This window comes from Euprymna scolopes, chromosome 10 (assembly GCF_053919585.1).
Source record: "Euprymna scolopes isolate OS-2025 chromosome 10, ASM5391958v1, whole genome shotgun sequence".
NCBI classification, from domain to species: domain Eukaryota; kingdom Metazoa; phylum Mollusca; class Cephalopoda; order Sepiida; family Sepiolidae; genus Euprymna; species Euprymna scolopes.
The window spans coordinates 33,329,744-33,353,890 of NC_136491.1; the positions used below are offsets into that span (position 1 = coordinate 33,329,744).

Sequence of the window (24,147 nt, forward strand, 5' to 3'; positions counted from 1 at the left end):
AAAGTATAAATTAAAATAAACAAATAAATAAGACGCCCTCCCTCTAAAAGAAAGAACTTCCAATGAAAATAACGAAAAATATGTTTTATAAATAGCGACGTCATCCGTATTATCTTCACTATTTGCTAACTGCAACGAACGCTATCAAAGAACATTTTTTCCATCTCCCAACTTCCTCTGTGGCCAGCATCCCAGACCCTCATCTTAGCTAGCAGCCGAGAAAAAACACGAAGATAAATAAATAAATAAAAAGAGAGAAAGAGAGAGGGAGAGATATAAAATTAAACTAGAAGGTGTGTGGGCATCCGCGTGTATGTGTGTGTGCGTCTGTGAGGAAGGGAGCGAACAAGTGCGCGAGTGAAAAAAATCTTACCCAACTTGTAGGGAGAGTACATATGTTTGTTCGAGCCTGCGTGCCGTCACACGGTCTGAGGAGGTGCGTGCCAATTTTGCTGGTGTTTTTCTTCTTCTTCAGTGACTGCGGTGGCCTCATCTCGACCACATGTTGCAGGGAGCAATCGAAGGTAGCCAAATCGGCGGTGCCCGCGGTAGCAAGTCCGAATGTGGCGACCAAGAAGCCTTTCAAGTCCGCGAAAGTCGCCGGTGCGATCGTGGGCGTTGTCACCATCGGCGCTCCTCTCAGTTCGACGCGACCTGGAACGGTTCCAGCATCTCGCCGAGAGAAGACACGGCGTTCCGAGGCTGCCGGCAGCCACGGAGACGCAAGACGGGACTCATTCGCATCATCGTTTGGAACCCACCGGAAACAATCAATCCGAACTAGGACGGGTCGAGAACGGCGAAGGGAACCAGGAAGGGTTAAAAGAGGAACGAGAGGCCATAATCGTGAGGAAGGGACACGGGGAGAAAAGAAAGGATGCCAACATAGGATTAAAGGCAGATTAACAAGAAGAAAAAACAGGAGAGACATAGAACATGTCGAACAATCAGTGTTGGAGGACAGATCGTTGGAAATGACCGGTGGGACTGCCAATGGAACAGTGAGTATATTATTTACGTTTTCATTCCATCTTTATAATTTTAATAATAAATTTAACAATACGAGCAAGGCTGCCACTGGTCGCGTGAAGACACTGATCGTGAGAGAATCGCCAGCAAAAACGCACTAGTTGGCTGTGGAATTACTTAAATATTGAAATTTGTAATTTCAGTATTTAAATAAGAAAAAGTTATATATTTCTTTAAAGGAGAAAAAACAGAAAACAAGAACAAATTAAGGAATCATTTATTTCATAAACTGCAGTTTTAATGTCAATGTCTTTCGAAAAACATAATGGGTAGATTTAAAAATTGAAACTATAACACTAAACTGTTGTTAATCATCGTTCAGTTCGTATGAATCGGATGATTTGTTTTGTTATTCGTTTCTCAAATATCTCTCTAATTTTAATGCTTTCTACGAATATATCCTGTACTTACAACGTGAAGGTTGCCAACATTCATAAGTTAACATGTTTTTGTGGAAAGAACCGGATACGAACTCGACAAACCCAGGTTGCCAGTTTGTATTGTTAACCACTCAGCTACGGTCATCTTACACAATTAAATGTAACCTGTTTATAATACACCTGAATATAAGAAAAACGGATATAAGAGAGATTTTCTTTGGTCCTAAATTAGAGCCTTTGTTAAAATACAGAGTAACCCGGATATAAGAACCTCGGATATAAGTGTGACCCGGATATAAAAGAGCTGTAGGGACAGGAGAAGAAGTCTTATATATCAGGGTTACACTGTAATTAACACACACAATTCCTTTTCTTTACGTAATATCCCTTAGAAGCAAAAAGAAATGTCGCAATTTGGCAATTATCTGATTATAACTTGCTTTAATAAAAAATAAATTGATTGAGAAGCTTCTCTGGTTGATTTTAGCTGCTTTTCAACTCGTTGAGGATCCAACTTTAGTTTTGTACAATTCATAGTCGACTACAAGAGTTTTCTGAAAATCCTGCTCTTAATACAGTCTTGCAAACTTCAGTTTAGGAATAATTAATTCTAACTACATTAGAGTAATGCTTCGTCTTTAATATCGATTGATGTTATTTATTTCAATCTTTTCTTCAACCCTAAAATAATAGATCAGTTTATTTATTAGGTTAACCTTGAAATGTAATCATACTTGCTTACATCATCATCATCATCATCATCATCATCATCATCATCATTTGGACTCCCGATAGGCGGATAGTGGAGCAATGCAACACCTTCCTGGTAACTCCTGTAGCTGCGCCGGTCCCGACTGTATTAGCTTGCCTTCCTGTCAACGATGCCGAGAGGGAGACCCTGGTAACTGGAAAAACCTAGATCTTTATATATATATATATATATATATATATATATATATATATATATATATATATATATATATATATATATATTGGGGTGGAGAGGGCTCCTGTAAGCCGTGGTGAAAGCAACCTTTCTAGGAGAAGCAAATCTCTGATTTAAAAAAACAGACAGCGGGAGACCAGTACCTGCATTAAGCTGGTCTGCAATTTAACTTGTTGCTGGCTATCTTGCTCTTGCTTGTTGCTGGATCTCAATATTTTGAACCGAGAAGGAGACTTAGCTGTCGTACAAAGCTAAGACTCTGTAACATCATATTTATATAGATACTCCCTCAAGCATTTGTCTATAAAAATGGTTCTGTGGCCATGGAAGTCATTTTTGGGCTCATGGACTTTAAGTGTCTGAGGGAGTGGCACTCGTCTGACAAGACGTTGCAATCATCATCATATATATATATATATATATATATATATATATATATATATATATATATATATATATACTAGACTACTACCGACCCGTTAGGTCAGTATGTTATATTAGCTATGGAATTAATGAGCGTGACACTTGTGATGTAAAGAAAACAGTTACTTCTAACATAACAGAAACATTTCTATGAAAATATATTAAAATAAAAAAAAACATAGATAGATTTCTATGAGTCGTTCTGTTTATAATTGTTTATTTTTGAAAAAAAATTACAGCCATTGTATTATAAGAGGTTGGCCATACTTATAGATAAATGTACACTGAACAGATACCATAATACTTAAAGTTGAATTCAAATTTTGATATATCTTTTAATTTAAAGGCGAAAAAAAAAACAATTGGGACGTTGAAAACGTACACAGTAAAATAATAAGTTTTATTGTCGCGTTGATTATTTATTTGTAACGCAAAAAAAACATATTTTCGGGGTTATTTATTTATGTTGGTAGTGTAGAAGAAAATGTATGAATGTTTTTTAACAAAGGTGTATTAAAAATCGAGAATAATTTTTTAAAAAATTAAGGCGGTGGGCAAATCGCCGTTGTGAAATGCTCTTATGTTTGTTCAACGGGTTAAAGTAGATTTATTTGTAAGGAAATTGCGTTAAAATAACTTAAACGTAATACGAAAATGAACGATGTAAAAAAATGCAGAAAGTATTAACTTGTTTATTTGGATAATTTAAACGCGGAGAAAAAACAAAATAATTGGGACGCTGAAAACGTACACTGTAAAACAATACGTTTTATTGTCGCGTTGATTATTTTTATGTACGCATGCGCAACCGGAAGTCGTAAACCGGATATTGGGTTACAACACCCGTTACAAGATCATTTGAGAATGATAATTAGTCATATATATATATATACATATATATATGTAGAGAGAGAGAGAGAGAGAGAGAGAGAGAGAGAGAGAGAGAGAGAGAGAGAGAGAGAGAGAGGAAGGATACGTAGATAGATGTCGCGTTACGAGACTTGACTTCTGAGGTACGAATTTATCGCAGGCGATTAGATATTATATGTAACCACATTAATAAGTGATTATCTCATGGAACAAACACTTGTTTGTAAATATATAAACTTGGTTATCAAACATTATAATTATTGCCCTCCTATTATAGGGAGTGCACTTGTTATTTACCAAAGCACCTCTAATAAAATGTTCAGAAGCAACTTAATTTACTTTGAAAATAGTCTGCGCGAAGAGTTGCATGAATTTAAAACAGCAGTTAAATAAAACTAAAGACCAGTTGAAAAAAAAGGGAAAATTGAAATATCTATAAAACATAATTTGAAAAAAAACCAACATATTTTGACAAGTCCAGATGTTGACAAAGAACGGAATATTTTTGACGAATCAAAATGTTATTAACAAACATTCTAAAAAGTGCACAAATGGTTTGACTCACCGGTATTTGAAGAATAAAAGAAAATGTAAACGAGTTGATAAAAAGAAATTTTCGTATCTATTTATCTACTAGCAGGAGACGCGACATTGCCCGGGATTGAATGATATTTCACACTTCTATATTTTTGTTGTCATCGAAATCCGTGAAATCGCCCGAGAAAAATCTTCACGTGCCTCCATGCAGTAAATTAGTTCAAAATATATATTATTCCACCATTGCGCTCGAGAGAAACTACTGTTTCTTTTATGAAATTATTTTATATAAACTCCTTCCTACTTAACAAAAAAAAAAAACAAAAAACATTAAAAACTTTACGTGTCGGGTGTTGGACCTTCAGACCACGTCATGCAAAAAACAAAACAAAAATAATAAATACAAAAAAATAAAAATAAAAATTAACACGTAAATTTTCAAGTCTTAAAAAATTCTTTGCCGTTAATGAACAAATATTAAGAAATTTATATGCTGAGTTTGAACCTACAGACAACGCCATGCAAAAAAACAAAAAACAAAACAAAACAAAACAAAAAAGCAAAACACGCTATCAACTTACCCACAGTAGAATTTTCACGGCCCGTTGTTCTATCATTTTGTTAAGCGACGGCATGAAAAAAAGGGCTTTACCAATTATAGATAAATTAAAATAACGGTTTCGATTATCGATTATCGGTAATTATCGAGAGTATTCTGAGACAAAATTTGACTAAGATCACTCCCAAACTTATACACTAAAGTTCTGTAAATTTTAAAGAAAATCTGTTCAGCCGTTTTGGAGTCTATAAGCAACGAACTCACACACACACAGAGAAAAAGTTGCGTTTATATAATAATAGATATACAAAAAGGGATATTGTCTCCCCGTGTGAGTTCGTTCCCTATGAACTCGGAAACGGCTTGACCGATTATTTTTGGACATTTTACACGAAGTTACTTGATGTGTTCGGGAGTGTTTTTACGTCGGTTTTGTATGGGAGTGCGTCTGATAAGTATCGATAATCGATAATCGATAATCGATAATCGAAAAATCCGATTAAAGAAGGAGGTCGCATTTTTGCTAAAGTTAAAGCTTTTATACAGCCTCGCACCACAAGGGCATTTGAGAAGTTTTATCACCGCACAAGCAGAAAGTTCCAGCCTATAAAATCAAATGTAGATTCTGTTATAAAACAAGAGCGGATTCGAAATGAATGCTTCTGTTAAGACCACAATTGAATCATGATACTTGACTTTTGCATTTCAAACTTTAAGTGAAGCCATTATTTAAAGAAACTTCTATAAAATCAGCAGTCGATTCTAGACAGTGCAAGGTTCAAATCTAGTTGGTTCCACAGAAACATTCATCAAGCAAACATTTGATCTTGACCTACAGGAGTAAAGGTAAAGAAAATAAGCCCCAGAAAGCATCTCATTCTTTAAGCAATCCTCTATCTGTATAAGTGTATGAAGGAAGAACAGATGTACATAAATCTAAGACATTGGCAGAATTGTTAGAAAATGACCTCCAAACTATTGTGGAATGAGGCCGCAAATGGATGGTAACATCTAATGCTTGTAAAAGCAAACTGCTCTCCTTTAACAATTACAAGACGCCTCTCCAACCCCCTATATCCATGACAAATAGCACCCTACCTGAGAATTCTACCTTCAAACTCCTCGGCCTTACATTTGCGGGCAATAATGAACTGGAACAAATGCATAGAGGAAATTGTAAAGGCTGCTGCAAAGAAGGTGGATTCCCTCTATCGAGTTAGAAAACTACTCACGCCTGAGAGTATCCTGTACCTTTACAAGGCCACCATTCACCCATGCATGGAGTATCGTTGCCACATTTGGGTTGGTGCATCTACTGCTCTCCCTCTCCCTCTTAGATTAAGTGAAAAAAAAAGAGTTGTCAATCTAATCGGTTCCACTTCATCAACTAAGCTCCAGCCCCTGTCTCATCGCCGCAATATTGCATCACCATGCCTATTTTACAAATATTTTAATGGAATGTGTTCTGATGAACTTGTTTCACTTGTACCCCCTCGACTTAGATATCCCCGACAAACCCGTTTAGCGATACGATCTCACCTCACCACTGTTGTTGTCCCTAAATACCAGAAAGCTTTCTATTCTAATAGTTTCTTGCCTCGAACAGCTAGACTTTGGGATTCCCTTCCTGCTGCCTGCTTCCCTGGCTGTACTAATATGCAGAAGTTTAAATGTAACATAAACAAATATCTTGTTAATCTTTCGAAGACAGGGCCTCAAATAGTAGCCCCTTACGTACAAGTGGTGATATCCTTTGTAAGGGGTGAACATGAGTACAAAAAAAAGAGTCAAATATGACTTAAGATGGAGTACCGTTGCCACATGTATTATGAATCCCTCAAAAGCACCCTTTCCTGTATTAACAGTGTACAAAGCCGTCTTCGAAATTTAGTAGGTAGGCGATAATATTTTCGCCTGACTACTCCATTTTCCCACAGAAGAGACGTAGAGAGTTTGTCTTTGCTCTATCGATAATCTTATGGTAGGTGTTCGACTGAGCTCCAATCTATGGTTCCTCCCCGTAACCGTAAAGCGTTCACAACAAAATCTCACCTAGTTAAAACAACCGACGGCAATTTTCCTCTCCCCCTATCTGTGCCCAAAACTAAACGAAAATTCCATGAGCAGAGTTTCTTTCCTATAACTGTCAGTCTGTAGAATATCAATACCGTTTGTCTGTTTCCCGGCTGCCAATAATATTTTGAATTATTTAATTTCAATCCATTTAGATGATCTAGCCTAGCTTCATCGTGTCTGATCTTGCTTACCAATCTACCTAACACTGAACCTTTATCCTTGAGTTGCTCCTGGGTCTTGATAAGTGGTAACCCACCAAGTAATAATAAAATAACGCTGTATAGTCAAAGAGTTACAAAGATATTTAGAATAAGCTTAACATTTAATAAAGGTACAATAGACTAATTAGTTTCAAAATGGCGTCAATTGCGTGAAAATCTATGTTATAACTATTTTAGTCTAAGAAGGGAGCGAGGGAGAGAGAGGTTAGGGTTTATTTAAACGTATCTTCACTGCTTCCAAGAGTTAAATATAACAACAGGTTGAATGACGTAATCAAAATAAAATGTAGACACTTGTCCTAGATTTTTGTGCTCTATTATTTTATCTCCCATTTTAGAGAGAGAGAGAGAGAGAGAGAGAGAGAGAGAGAGAGAGAGAGGAGAAAGAGAGAGAAAAAGTGAGAACGAGAGGGAGAAATAGATAGGGAGAGAGGGGGGAGAGAGGAGGGAGAGGGAGATATGGAGAGAAAGAGGGAGGTGGAGAGGAAGATGGAGAGAAGGAAAGAGAGAGAACGAGAAAGAGTGAGAGAGAGGATGAGAGATAGGGAGAAAGGGGAGAGAGGGGAGAGAGATGAGGAGAGAAAGGGGAGAGAGAGAGAGAGAGAGAGAGAGAGAGAGAGAGAGAGAGAGAGAGAGAGAGAGGTCAGAGTTTTTTTTTATTTCTCTCCGTATTAAGGAGTACATTTTCTATCTAAGAAATTCAATACCAAAATTCAGGGTTAGCTCGGCAAAGGATGAAATAAAACCGAGGGAAAAATATAAATTGAGCCCCCCCCCCCCAAAAAAAAACTTTAAACGTAACATTAACATCGATCAATTAAAAAAAAACAAAAAAACAAAAACAAAAAAAACAAAAACAAAAGCAAAAAAAAAACAAAACAAAACAAAAAAAACAAAAACAAAAACAAAAAAAAAACAAAAAACAAAAACAAAAGCAATTACCGTTAAAGTGCGTCAAACATGCAATGTTTTTTTTTTGTTCATTTTCTAGTCGCACATCTGGAGGACATCTGTTGGAACGGCACAAAGACGAACCCTTAAGCAAGCAACAACTTACACATTTAAGTGAATAAAGCTGAATGTTTTCATAACTTTTTTTAGTAACTTTCAACAGAGGGGATCCATATCGACCCGAATTTTACTTGCAATTTATGAAACAAATCGAAAATGGCCAAAGCAGTTTATGAGATGCAATTATTAAAAAAAAGAATTAATTTGTTAAAACAAAAAATGCATTCTGATGGATTTAATTTCGTGATAAAATTAGACTTATACTTCTATAGAGGGGGATCCATATCGAACCGAATTTTTCGTTGCGATTCATGGAAAAAAAGGAAATGACAGAAGCGTTTTATAGGTTGCAGTTAGTATAATTTAAATTTCACCTGTCTGTTTAAATGTATGTATGTATGTATGTATGTGTGTCTAAAACTTTCACAGAGGCGACTGATTTTCACGAGATCGGTATCGATTTTAAGCTCTGTCATTCGGACGACAAATATCGGAAAATTGGCTAAAAACATTAATTCCTTCACCCTCAACTGGACACTTTTCTTCAGGGAGGGGTCGCTCTTCTCGCCGATATTTTCGAAAGTCATCCCCTCTTTTCGATTGACTGGCCTTAATTAAAACCTACGTCGCTTCCGGTTTAGCGATGGGTGCAACAGCAAAGACGTCACGTTTTTTTACACTTCTTTTCCTTCTTTGCGGTACGGGTTCGAGCCTGCCTGCCTACTACCACTTTTTCTTTTGCTCAATACACACCTCCAAACACCTGGGCAACGCCGGGCACCCAGACTAGTTGAAAAAAAGTAACGGATGATTTGTTTAAACAAAAATGCATTCTAGTTGAGTTAATTTCGTGATTACATTACATTAATATTTCTATTAGAAGGTATCCATATTGACCTGAATTTTCTGTTGCGAACTAAGGGTTATGATAACTGTTCGATTCACATTTAGGGATTAATAAGGATTAGTACGTAATGCAAAAATAAACACAAATTTGACCATATTGAACCATCAATTTTGCATAAAGCACACATTCTAAGTCAACGGCCTATAACTTTTACCCGTTTTTAACGGGTTAAAAATCTAGTTGTTTGTATTCATACTATTGTTTCTGCCACTTGTATTTTGAGTCAATGGGGTGCATACAATGTTAATTAATTTTATCAAATCGACAAAAAAAAAAAAAAAATGAAGCATACATTGTCCCCCGTGAATGCACAGTGAATGAGGCATAAAAATAATGACTAAGTTCAGCATTTGCCGCCCCCTCCCCATTTAGCCCTAAAAGTCCCCAGGGGACATCCAATCTTGATGAAAATGAACTAACGGTGCAGTTTTAGGCCTTAAGATATGTAAATTTGAGTTCCGCACTATGCAAAAAAAAAAAAGTAATGACTAAGTTCATCATTCGCCCCCCCCCATTTAGCACCAAAAGTCCCCAGGACCTTAACATATTTAAATTTGAGTTCAGCACCATGAAAACTGGTAAATATTTATACGCATGCTGCTGTGCGGGCCGTGAATTAACGGTGTTTTGACATCGTCCAAATGCCGAAGCTCAATTTGCTTACACAAAGAGCATCGCTTAATACGCTAATGGCAGTTGGTATATTACTTCCCAATATGTATGTGGATGACTATAATGCTCCCTATCCCTAATGTATGAATAATGGGTATACCTACCGATTTCGACAGATGAGATTTGCTACAACAACTAAGGTATATTTATATATTACAAAATAGTCACCTTTTATCAAGGCACGGATACCGTTCGAGGATAAGGTTTAATGAGTGTACAATGGGAAAATATCGTAGTAATCATTATTCGTAGAAATTTGGAAAATCGTGTTAGAATTTGTTTACATTAGACCTGACGGCAACCATGTTATAGTCAGCTGGAATGCAGGAAAACGAAAGAGAGTTTCACGGTCGTGCAGTTCAAAGAAACAAGTTTTATTCATCATTGGGGAAATTATTGATGGTGGTTTCAACTTTACGAGTGTTTTTCACGAAAGTTTAGAGAGGGGGAACCAGAGATTGGAGATTATACGAGCACTTGCGATGAAAATTGCGATAAAGTAGAGACAGGCTCGCAATGTCTCTTCTGTGGGAAAGAGGTTACAAGGAAGAGCAAATGGTATCCCCCACTACGCTACGAAGTTTATTTTGGACTCTGTCAAAGCAGGATAATATGCCTCTAACAGCTCCTGCACTGATGTGACAACAGTGTGTGTGTATATATATATATATATATATATATATATATATATATATATATATATATATATATATACGTTTTATTTTTTATTACCGTATCTTTCTGTTAAGTTACATTATTGTTTCGGCTACTTGGCCGTTTTTTTTTTGCCGTCTGTAGCGTCCTCAGACTTTTACAGAAACGTTCGCTATTTTGGGATGAAAGAGTGAAAGAGTGAATGAGGTCAGGGGAGATTTGCTCTACAACAGTATTAAGCATTTTCTTCAGTTTTTATTAATTACCATCTCCACTATATATATATATATATATATATATATATATATATATATATATATATATATATATATATATGAAGCGTCATATGAGCGTCCACAGTAGAGCAATACCAGTTGGCATCTCTCAATCTCAGCTTAAGTGTGACCTTTGCATCAGACTGTATAAGAGCAGTTCTGGTCTGAAGTGCCACCTTCGTTCCCACAGAAAATAAGATTTGATGCATCTTGATAACATCTCCACATGTATATATGTATGTGAGTATAAGTGTATATATGTGTGTATAATTAAAAAAAACATATTTAAAAAATACATGAAAATGAATGAGTAATTAACAATAAAGCAAGGGAAAGATGATCTTCTTCTGTCAAGAAGTGACAATCACCATATATATATATATATATATATATATATATATATGTATATATATATATATATATATATATATATATAGTAATTTATAAAATATATATAGCGATTAAGCTACACTGAATAATATTCCGCATTTCATCCACTCTAGGACTCTTCAGGCTTATGCGCATAAGCCTGAAGAGTCCTAGAGTGGATGAAACGCGGAATATTATTCAGTGTAGCTTAATCGCCATATATATTTTATAACTTACTAACTAGCTCTACCTACGTATTGAGCACTTTTGAAGTAAATACTTAAAGTTTACGCATAAATCTATACTTTCGTATATTAATTTTATGTGAGTAAATGAAGTAGTTATATATATATATATATATATATATGTGTGTGTGTGTGTGTGTGCTCACATGCGCGTTCGCTCACTCGTACGCGTGTGTGTGTGCGACAGACGGAGTATATTATTGCTGAGCAAATAACTATTCAAAACAGGATAATCTTGAAATGTCATGTTTTGTATCGATCAAAAGGTCTGTCTCGCTTGTAAGTCATCTCGTCACTCATTTTCCTAATAAACCTCTTACAGGATTAGTCGCTTGCAGACAAAAAAAGAAAGCGTAACTAATATGAAAATCTTTAGCAGAACAATTGGTCGACTATACTTGCTTTAAGTTTCATTTATTCCTCTGTCATTGTATTACGCACATCTTTGTTAAGATACGTGCATCGTGTTCTCTGCCCGCTTCTGTTTCGTTTTAGCTATTCAAGATTCAGAGTCGGAAGAGGCGACGGTAAGCAGTGGAGCGAAAAGTGTTAAAGATTAAACAGTATCAGCGCCATTTTTTTTTGTTCGTTTTGTGAAATTCCAAATTCGATTAAATAAATCAAAGAGTAATCTTGACGAGCCTTGTTCGAGATCGTTGAACAACAATGCATCAACTTTTTCTTTCAAGTTGTGGCTATCTGCAGAACATTTGGGGGACATGTGGAAGGCAACTGTTAAAAAGTACAACGAAGGAGCGTGGTTGAAGATATGAATACCGACATGGCCTACAAAATCGACAATGACGAGTTGGAAATAAATCTCATTAATTGTGGTCACTAGTTAATTGTCTCCACCGACGAAAGTTACACAAAACGTTGATTTTTAATGTAGTGAACATTCAGTTCACATAAAGGGGGGGGGCATACCACAGTTAGATAATGAAAAAAAACAAAAAAACGCTTCACTGTTAATACGGCTATCAGCAAATATTTTATTCATAATCCACATTTTTTTTTACAAGGTGATCACCACTTATCAAGGCCCGGAAGCCACCCAGGGATAAGGGTTATTGCATGTAAAGTACGTTAGTGTGGGGTTTAATAAAACATTTCTACTTAAGGGGGCGGTTCATCAGGAATTTGTTTACGTTGGACTTGAAGACATCCAGGTTGTAGTCAGGTGGGAAGCAAGCAGACGGAACAGAGTTCCACAGGCGTGCAGTTCTAAGAAAGAAGCTTTGTTCATGGAATCTACGTTTTGATTTAGGCACAGATAAAGAGTGGGGAAAATTTTTGACAGTGGTTTCAGCTAGACGGGTGTTTTTCGTAAAAGATTTGCGAGGGGGGACTAGAGATTTGAGCACAGACGAGCACCTGCCATAAGTAAACATTTCCTTCTTACCTATATACGAAAAGAAATATTTAAATACACATATAGATAATATATTATAAAAAAAACGACGATAATGGACGCTAAAAAATATGCTACGTTGTCCGCCGCACCAACCTGTTGCAGTCTCGTTTCAGTTGCAAAGGAGATCAAAACAAAGAATAGGAAATAACCCTAACTCGCTTGTTATTTGTAGCAACAACATTTATTTCCTCATTCTCACTTTACCCCTGTGGTGTTCTTCACGTCTCGCACGTGATCGCGAATGTTATCTACGTCTCTCATGTGATCTCGAACGTTATCTCGTATCTCACGAAATCTCGAACGTTATCTACGTCTACCACGAGATCTCGAACGGTATTCACATCTCTCTCGTGATCGTTCTCTTTTTTCTTTTATACAGTCATTTTTTTCTTTAGCAGTGACGTTATTTTGCATGCATTTGCATACGTGCACGCGCGCTATATTACAAATAGAAGATAAATCTATGTGGCTGCGTGTTATGAGTTAATAAGAAAAGTCTTTGCACTTGGAAAACATGAAGATGAATATATTTATCTACCTTATTTGCAGGGGGTTAGACACAAGGCCAGGTGAAGTTTTGAAAAGCCAGCGCATTAGATAAAGTACAGCCTTATCTTAGAAAAAGGCCTGAACAGCTCCTGTTGACATTTACAGGTAGGAACACTTCATGCGATTAGCAAAAAACTAACTCCTTGTCAGAGAGAAAACAAAGTTTGGGATGTGGATATCCCAGGACTGAACAGAACTATGGCTTAACCCGATAGCACCAAAAACAATTGTTAAACTGAAAAAATGCAATATCAGAACAGATACTACACTTTAATCTTATCCAGAAATCCAAGTAATGGTGCAAGTATTGTGATATTTTACGCTCCAATACCTTTAAGAAAAGTATGAAACCGAAAATTTTCACTCCAGCTAGAAGGAAAAATACCTTTAATTAATCGATAATGAGTGTGCGAGAATACCGTTACAAACGGTATTGATAAACGATTACACTCGAAGAAAACCAAAGAACATATCAGTCAAATCGTATTTAAAATATTAAAAGTAACGACTGGAAGCAACACTTCATATACAAATAATGCAATTTTTATTGATAACATTTTTTCATGGAACTTTCCGACTTAAGTCGCTTTGTCGGTACAATAATCGTTCCTGATATTTTAATCTACCTAAAAAGATAAGTAATTATATAAAACCTAGCCTGAGTGCCAGGCATTGCCCGGGTGTTTGAAAGTGTGTGTTGAGCAAAAAAAAAAAAAAAGTTGTAATAGGCTCAAACCTATACCGCGTAGAGGAAAAGAACATGGCAAAAAAAACAAAAAAAAACAACAACAAAAAACAAAACAAAACAAAAAAACCTTGCGTCTACCGCCAAACCGGAAGTGGTGAAGGTTTAAATTGAGGCTAGTACATCTAAAAGAAGGCATGACTTTCGAAAATATCGGCGAAAAGCGACCCCTCCTTGTAGAAAAGTGCCCAGTTGTGGGTGAAAGAATTAATGTTTTTAACCAATAACTAGAATCCCATGCCGAAGGGTCACTTCTGTGAACTTTCTATAGTCCTGCACATCTGCTGATGACCGGGTCCAGGCTGTGGTGCCCTGAACACCTGCCGGACCAGACCTTGTATGTTCCAGAGCCTTTATTTCCATTGACGCCCATATCCGCATCAGTCCTTATTGAGTGTCCGTTTGCTGTTTTAGGCTACAGCCAGCCTTTTTGTTATCGAGATACACACTGATGGCAAAGTGTGTATTCCATTACATGTCAAGTAATGCCTGCGTTTGAAGCTTTTCATAGTGAGGAAAGACTTTGCACCGAGAAAATCCCACTCTCTGAACAACTGCCACATTGAACCAAAAAGAAGAGCAAGTCAACATCATTAGATGCAGCAGTCGCCGCAGGTTTTATATCAGGGTTTTCCTTCTCCTAGAGAGGTTGCCTTCACTATGGCTTACGGAGCCCTCTCCACCCATCATGCCATTTGATCCATGACTGGGTGGTCAAGGTCTGGTGTGGACGTGCGTTAAAAGCACACAGATGTGTTAGCGTCATACTGTACTTCTCCCAGACAAATCAACCCCATGTGCACGTCGGGACCACTGCCACACAGACGGGGCTCTGATGAACGGCGAGTTTCCTGCGCTGTATAACTGGACCTCCACTACCTTATAGGCCAAGATTCTTTTCACCAAACACTTAGGGTGAGGTAACCCTGACAAAACCCCCCAGAGGAGCTTAGGCCTATAAGGAGCGGCATACATGAACCACCGGTGGAATATGCTCTGGTACATACATGATGATGATTTCAACGTCTTGTCAGACGAGTGCCACTCCCTCAGACATTTAAAATCCATGAGCCCAAATGACTGAGGGAGTATCTATACAAATATGATGTTATAGAGTCTTAGCTTTTTACGACAGCTAAGTCTCTCTCTCGGTTCAAAATGTTGAGATCCAGCAACAAGCAAGAGCAAGATAGCCAGCAACAAATCAAAATGCAGACCAGCTTAATGCGGGTAATGGTCTTCCGCTTTATTGTTTTTTAAATCAGAGATTTGCTTCTCCTAGAAAGGTTGCCTTCACCACGGCTTACGGGAGCCCTCTCTACCCCAATACACATATACACACACACACAAATATACATGGTGCTAGTTGGCCGTTGACCCAGAAAAAGAGTTCATTCGCCCTTTGGAAGGTCTTATTTTTAATCCTTCAGGGAGACTAGCCGCCCTCCTCACCAAACAAGTCTGGTGGGGGAACCAGTTTAGTCGCCGGTGACCCGACCATGAGGCAGGTAGTACTGGGTTACATGGTACCAGTAGCATATGACATGACCTGACACACATGCTCTGGTACATACATACATACATATAAACAGACACGTGAAATTTATATATTAGATTATATCGATACTGTTATTTATTAAAAACAAAAACACTTATTTTTTTAGTGTTAATAAGAAATATCTAATATCTATTTATAATTTTTATTTTTATTGAAGTCGCTCTAGACAAGGCAAGATACCACTTGATGTAAGGGAGTAAAAGTGAATAATTCTTCAAAGTTAAATAATAAATATAATAGCTAACAATAAGTGTAAGATTGATAGATGTTGAGCCAGAAAACAGTAATTCTCCCCTCTTTGTCAGAAGCATCGCTAATAAAATGTAATGACTTAATAACCAGTCAAGAAAAGCAAGAGTAACGAGTTTTTTTTTAAAGTAAATTAAAGATTAACATTAGACTCCTTATTACAATCTTCTCATTTACCGATAGATGATCTGCTATCCGAGAAAATCGGAGCAAAAGTGTGAAAATTATGAACATGGAATCTGCCAGATAAAGGTCGAACGACGGCATTACGAATATGCATGCTAACGTAATAGCTATTAGTACATGTTTTAAGTTTTGGCCTTTCATCAAACAGGTCTTCATAGCTCAGGCATTTACGCCAAAGGACAAAGTAAATCGTAAGTCAAACATTTTTGTTTCGATTCTCGGTGGTGGCGTACGAGACATTAAAAAAAAAATTTTTTAATTTTTAAATCATTACTATATATTGGGTCCATTATAATACAATAATTGATACAAAATCTGCATGGCACAAAATATCATGCGTATTTGACGATCGGGCAATTGCTGGGCGGCCTGCTTGTATATATATACATACAAGCGAATGACCTATTTTTCTGGGTCAACGGCCAACTAGCACAGTGTATATTTGTGTGTGTGTGTGTGTATGTGTATTGGGGTGGAGAGGGCTCCCGTAAGCCGTGGTGAAGGCAACCTTTCCAGGAGAAGCAATGCGGGTAATGGTCTTCCGCTTTATGGTTTTTTAAATCAAAGATTTGCTTCTCCTAGAAAGGTTGTTTTCACCACGGCTTACGGGAGCCCTCTCCACCCCAATACATATACACACACACACACACAAATATACACGGTGCTAGTTGGCCGTTGACCCAGAAAAAGAGTTCATTCGCCCTATATATATATATATATATATATATATATATATATATATATATATATATATATAAATATATATATATATATATATATATATATATATATATATATATATATATATATATATATTCTTTTCATGGGCTTGTGCAGTTGGTGTTACGTGTGAGTTTATGCCGGTAACGGAAGTATCTCTATAATCTGTTTGATGGTGGCCGCAGTTATCATATTTAATGCTTTGTTTTAGTCGATTTATTTAATTTTATTTGTTATATACATATATGTATATACACACACATAACATGCACACACATATATGCGCACACATATCTATATGTATATATATACGTACACACACATACACGTGTACACGAATATACACTCACATGCACGTGCATCTGCATACATACGCCTACACACTTACATATACGCACACACGTATTTTATACGCATATACTTACACTTATACACAAGCATATATACATACATACACACAATCATATACACATACATACACATACATTCACATGTACGTGTATAGATGCACATACACATACGCATTTATACACGCACACACATGCATAACCAACCATGCGTACACATGTACATACACACACTCACGCATACATGCACATATACATGCATATGCACACTCGTACATGTACTCATGCACACACTTTGGATGAGTTTTGTTGTTATTTATTTGATTAAATGTTATTTGTGCTCTTTATTGTGGGATTATATTTATGTAAGTTTACTGTTGTTTGATAGTTTTTATTTGGGTTTGAATAGGTGGGCTAGTTTTAATCTATTTTTGCTTTTCGTTATATTGGTTTATCTTACTTCACTTAACTATTTATTATTATTATTTTTTAAATATATATTGCTATTTTTTATTTATTTATTTAATTATATATATATATATATATATATATATATATATATATATATATGAGGAGGTTAGCGAGGTGGTGCATGAGATGTGGGTAGTGGTATACCTGTTCTAATGGGTTAGTGTTTAACGGTGTGGTGATAAGTCTTTGGTGGAAGCCGTATGTGATGTTATATAATGAATGATGATCCGAGACCCAGTCTGTTGTTGAGTTCCGGCCGTAATTTGGATATTAGTAGTAATTCCTTCCACACAATGGTGCGAGCAAACTACATATCGATTCTCTCCCTCTCTCTCTCTTTCCCCCTCCCTCTCTTTCTCTTTCTCTCTCTCTCTCTATATATATATATATACATATATATATATACATTCATAAGTTTGGAATTCGATTTCGATTCAAGTTACTGAACCCAAGTCATATAGATATTTTTTAGGTTTGGAATCTCAACTTTATAATATGTAAAAATCGATAGAACATTAACTGTATAGTAATATATACAAAATCTGCAAGAATTAAAATATCATATTTAAGCGTACTTTACGCTGAATATCTACAGAATGCCAACATTTGAATATTACACATGAAATGGAATTTCCACAGGTCCCGCTAGTCATTATTATTATTATTATTACTTTTTACAACAGTCTGGAACTCAACTAATAATTCTATTAATTGTACGTTTGCATTATTTTTTAATATTCAATTCACTCTACTATACTATTGTAGACGAATTCGTGATCGTTTACTGCTTAATTCGGTGGAGGTAATGTGACTAGTATTCTGTTATCATGAGACTATCCTTCTAGGTATGTACTTCATTTAAACTAAAAAAAAAATAATATGTTGAAGAGCTATGAAAACGAATATGATACCATTTTGTATTCTCTGATCAATTTTTCTTACATAGCGACTAATATCAATGCACTTTTGTTAGCAATGCACAATTTCCCGGTCATAAACGTCTCGAGCAATTTGCGATCTCCATATAATCGATTCGCAAGAATTAAAAATAGGAGGCATTACTTTTGAAACGCCTCTTGTATTAGAACTTTTTAATAGGATCATTCATTATGTATTCTGTTATCCTGTTGCCATTTTGTCAAGAATTACCTCCTGCTTTGATAGATGGTGTAGTATCTGTTTTCTTATTTGGATGATGGCAGTGCAATTTTCTGTTGTGTGTTGCATGTTTTCTGTCTACGTTTTTTTTTTTGCTGTCATTTTCCTTCTCACTGCCTTTCATGCCTAGATCTTTCATGTTTAGTTTGTCTTCCAGCTTCCGCCGTATCTTCTGTCTGCTTGCCTGGCTCTGTCATATTCCATATCTTCCTGCCTGCATGCCTTTCTGGCTTCATCATGTTCCATATGTCTGTCTGCCACCGTCACATTCCATCTTTCGTCGGTTCTTCCTATCTGCTTGCCTCTGTCATGTCCGTCTCTCTGTCTACATGTCATTTTGCTTCTGTCATGTTTTCTGTCAACCTGACTGCCTGCCACTTCTTGTCACGTTTTCTCTGCCATATCCCGTCTGTCTTTGCTCGTCTGTCATATTCTGCCTGCCTGTCTGCTTCTATCCATCTGCGATATTCTGCTTGATGTATCTAGCATGTGCCATTCGTTTGTCTGCCGGCGTAATTTTTATCTGACTGCCTGCTTTCATGATCCGCCTGCTTTTTTCTCATCTCTGTCTTTTTGACTAGTCTGTTCTGCTTCTTGTAAACACACACACACACACACACACACACACACACACACACATACACATGTATGTGTGTGTATGTGTGTGTGTGTGTGTATGTGTGTGTGTTACAAGTAAACACACACACACATACACACACATACACACACATGTATGTGTGCATGTGCGTACGTAATATGTGTATACGTATGTTTGTATGTATGTATATTTGTATATATGTATATATGTATGTATCAAATGTCACCTTGAAATGGAAAGACTGCGTCATGGAACACTTAAAAAATTAACATTTCAAAAAGAAGTTTGCCAAAAGCTGGAACACTGTTCAACCAAACTTTAGATGTGATATGTATGCATATATATATATATATATATATATATATATATATATATATATATATATATATATATATATATATATATATATATATATATATATATTCAGAATGTGAGAGATTATATATATTTATTTCTACAGGCCAAAGAATGCTGCAGCCCACAAGAGGCATGCCAGACAACGAACCGGAAGTCTAAGACTCGAGTTTCGTCCTCATTTGGGCTCCTCAGTTAGAAATATCCGCACCCGGGATTTGAAACCAGAGCCAAGAGCAAGCACTCTACCAACTGAGCAAACGCCCCGCACACAAGAATTTCTATTAACTAACATGTACCCCAAGCCGATGTTTGTTTGATCTGTGTTGGTTAATAGAATTTCTTGTGTGCGGGGCGTTTGCTCAGTTGGTAGAGTGCTTGCCTCGCATGGAGAAGGCTCTAATTTTAAATCCCGGGGCGTGGATAGTTTTGACTGTTGAGCCAAAATAAGGGCGAAACTCGAGTCTTAAACTTTCGGTTCGTTGTCTGTCATGGCTCTTGTGGGCTGCGGCGTTCTTTGGGCTTTGGAGATAATTATATATCTATAATATAAAGCTGATTGTGTGTGCGTGTGTGTGTGTGAGTGTCTGGTCACGAATAGGGTCCTATATGTTTGACTATTAAAAAAACCTGATTACATATAATGATAGAAGATGTATCGAGACACAGGAATGGGTATGTTTGATCTGGCAGAACGGTGGTTCATTAAAATTGTGAGGTCTGCGTTCGCGCCTGGTCCACAAAGTATGGAAATAAAAAATTAAAAAATTAAACAAAAATCGTTTACAATTGGTTTTGGTATAGATGTACATAAGAATACTTTGATAAGTATGTTTTAACTTAAATAGGGACGGTATAATAAAATTGTGGGGTCTGCGTTCGCCCCTGGCCTCCATAGAATGGAAATAGGCACAAACTTTAATAAATACTTTTCATATCTATCTGCGTAAGTATACTTTGATAATTATGTTTCAGTTTGAAGAAATACGGTATAATAAAAGTATGGGGCGTTCGTTCGCGCCTGACCTCCATAGAATGGAAATATGTCACAAAGTTTTACAAGTTAATATTGTGATAAGTGTTTCAGTGTGAACAGTTACGGTATAATAAATTATGGGGTTTATCTATTTTATTTTTATCATATTTTGCTTTGGTTTTGATACCCCCGAATTCGAAGCTATCTTTTTAAAACCCTTCCTTTTCATAACCTTTCATAAATAAGAGTCCATTTTCTGTAGGCTGTTTTTGAACCCAGTCAACGACAAGTACTTTTACTAGTATATATATATGGATGTATATATATATATATATATATATATATATATATATATATATATATATATAAATTATTTTTTTACTATAATAATTAAATACCTACAGACACTAGTGTTTCATCCTTTCGGGATTCTTCAGTGCAGGGTGTCACGATTACTACCAGTCGAACGATTCGAACCCCGCGACACGAGACATCTCTGGCTCGATTAGCGGAGGCCGGATCCATTCGGCTACTATTAACCGTGTGAAGTAGCGTTGAATTTTAAACATTTTAATTTTTAAATGTTCATTACGTCAGACAGACAGTGATCAAATCGTTATACGATGATCTACGCATAAGAGCTAAATTGACCGACTTTTTAATTCAACGGAAAGTGCTCAACGATAAGAAACGAATTTCTTAAAGGGGCTGTCATAATTCTTTTTTTACTATAATAATTAAATACCTACAGACACTAGTGTTTCATCCTTTCGGGATTCTTCAGTGCAGGGTGTCACGATTACTACCAGTCGAACGATTCGAACCCCGCGACACGAGACATCTCTGGCTCGATTAGCGGAGGCCGGATCCATTCGGCTACTATTAACCGTGTGAAGTAGCGTTGAATTTTAAACATTTTAATTTTTAAATGTTCATTACGTCAGACAGACAGTGATCAAATCGTTATACGATGATCTACGCATAAGAGCTAAACTGACCGACTTTTTAATTCAACGGAAAGTGCTCAACGATAAGAAACGAATATATATATATATATATATATATATATATATATATATATATATATATATATATATATATATATATATATACTCAGTTATATTTTTGGAAAAAAAAAAGAATTCGAGCAAAATGCTCTATTATAAGGAAAATAATTAAAAAAAAAAAAGAGCGTAATATTTATAGAGATAGACGGACGAGAAAAAGAATTATCAACTAATGTATTGGAATAGTACCTAGAAGTTATCTGCCACTCGTACAGGAAGTTCCAGTGAGTTATCTGCCCCTCCAGAGTAGATAAGAAGAGATGGAACAAGGCATCTTTGTTTTTACGAGTAATTGTAGAACAGCGCCTTCAATATTTACAGGACATTAGTGTCTTTTTGAAAATATATGAGATAGATGGATGCGATAAATTGGCTGAAAAGAGCTTGATATTGAAAACTAAAACGGTTCTCTATTATCAGGTTTGAAACCGACATTACCGATGATTTATCTGATCAAAATTTCCGAATATATATATATATTTAACATAAAACCCTATCTGAATAGTTTTATGCTCACGTACTACGGTTACTGATGCTGTTCTGTAAGACACATCAACGCGTGAATAATTCGCATTTATTATGCGATTATTTCCATTACAAGCAACTGTATAAACAGAGATTGTTCACTGAAACATCCTTGTGTCGTATTACGTATATGTTGAGATATTTGTCAACAACTGCCACTTGGCAACACAAAAAAAAAAAAAACAGAAACCAAAAAACAGAAACAAAAAAAAACAGAGTCAAAAATGGAAAAAATAAAGATTTGAAAACGAAACAATATATATTTTGGAATAATCAAAGTCACTGTTAAAATAAAGGAAATGAGGTTGAACACACAGAAGTATAAGATTTCTGAGCCTGAAAAGTGAAATGGAAAAAAAAAATAAATTGCTTTCTGTCTGTCTCTCTGCTTTAATAGTTCACTAACCCCCTCTCTCTCTCTCTCTCTCTCTAACTTTCTCTTTCTCACTAACTCTCTAACTCTCTCTAACTCTCTAACTCTCTCTCCAACTCTCTAACTCTCTCTCTCTAACTCTCTCTCTAACTCTCCCTCTCTCCTAACTCTCTCTCTCTCTCTCTCTCTCTAACCCTCCTCTCTCTCTATATATATATGTATATATATATATATATATATATATATATATATATATATATATATATAAATATATATACATACTAGCAAAAGTACTTGTCGTTGACTGGGTTCAAAAACCGCCTACAGAAAATGGACTCTGATTTATGAAAGTATGATAGGTTATGAAAAGGAAGGGTTTGAGAGATAGCTTCGAATTTGGGGGTATCAAAACCAAAGCAAAATATGATGAAAGTAAAAATAAAATAGATAAACCCCATACTTTATTATACCATACCTGTTCACACTGAAACACTTATCACAATATTTTGTCGATCTATATTAAAAAAAAACTTGTTAAACTTTGTGACATATTTACATTCTATCGAGGTCAGGAGCGAACGAACACACCATAATTTTATTATACCGTATTTCTTCAAACTGAAACATAATTATCAAAGTATACTTACGCAGATAGATATGAAAAGTATTTATTAAAGTTTGTGCCTATTTCCATTCCATGGAGGCCAGGCGCGAACGCAGACCCCACAATTTAATTATACCATCTTTATTTAAGTTAAAACATACTTATCAAAGTATTCTTATGTACATCTATACCAAAACCACTTGTAAACGTTTTTTTTTTAAATTTCTATTTTTTTTTTATTTCCGTACTTTGTGGACCAGGCGCGAACGCAAACCCCACAATTTTAATGAACCACCGTTCTGCCAGATCAAACATACACATTCCTGTGTCTCGATACATCTTCTATCATTATATGTGATCAGTTTTTTTAAATAGTCAACCATACACACACACACACACACACATTCAGCTTTATATTATGTATATATATATATGTATATATATATATATATATATATATATATAAATTGCGTCAATCGCTTTATTGCAGATTAGTAAAATATCAATATTTCACTAAATATATGTCACAAAAAGTATAAAACTTGTATAATCAAATGATTGCTGTAAGGTTAGTTATTTCCCAACATTTGATTTAATTTCACGCGATATTCGCAAAGTCATGACATTTTATTCTTTATCAACGAATTTCCACTGTCGATCGCTTTATTGCAGGTCTCTTACAATGTTTTATTATGGCAAACTATAATGTTTAATCATGAAAACTTTACTTTTTATTATACTTTTCTGTTAAAGAATAATAAACAAAAGTTTAATGAATTATTTATCGCCATATCCCCAATTTTAAACAATTCTGGACAACCTTTTACCGACAAAAAAGTCAATTGTTTGATCTGAAAAGGAGTTATAGTTCTGGAGTCATTAACTACTTTCCTCCACAGGGCATCCTTTGAAGTAAATTGTTCTCTTCCTTCGTAAACACCTCTTTTCAATATTGATCAGAGATGTCCAATGGGGTTAACATCCGGAGAACACGGTAGCCAGCTTATGAGAGTTTCTCCAAAGAAGCCCATAGATTCAAGGAAGGCTGCAGTCGCCCTAGCAGAATGGGATGGTGCATT

At 35.9% G+C, this 24,147-nt stretch overlaps 1 protein-coding gene across 1 annotated transcript in view; it reads left to right on the top strand.

Moving 5' to 3' along the window:
- The first annotated feature begins 255 nt into the window (after positions 1 to 255).
- LOC145285922 (ADAMTS-like protein 2) overlaps positions 256 to 24,147 on the top strand; it is a 525,770-nt gene continuing 501,878 nt past the window's right edge. Inside the window, exon 1 of the mRNA XM_080134423.1 lies at positions 256 to 1,001. Within this exon, the coding sequence (XP_079990549.1) occupies positions 396 to 1,001 (606 nt within the window). The 5' untranslated portion in view covers positions 256 to 395. The remainder of the gene's footprint in view (positions 1,002 to 24,147) is intronic.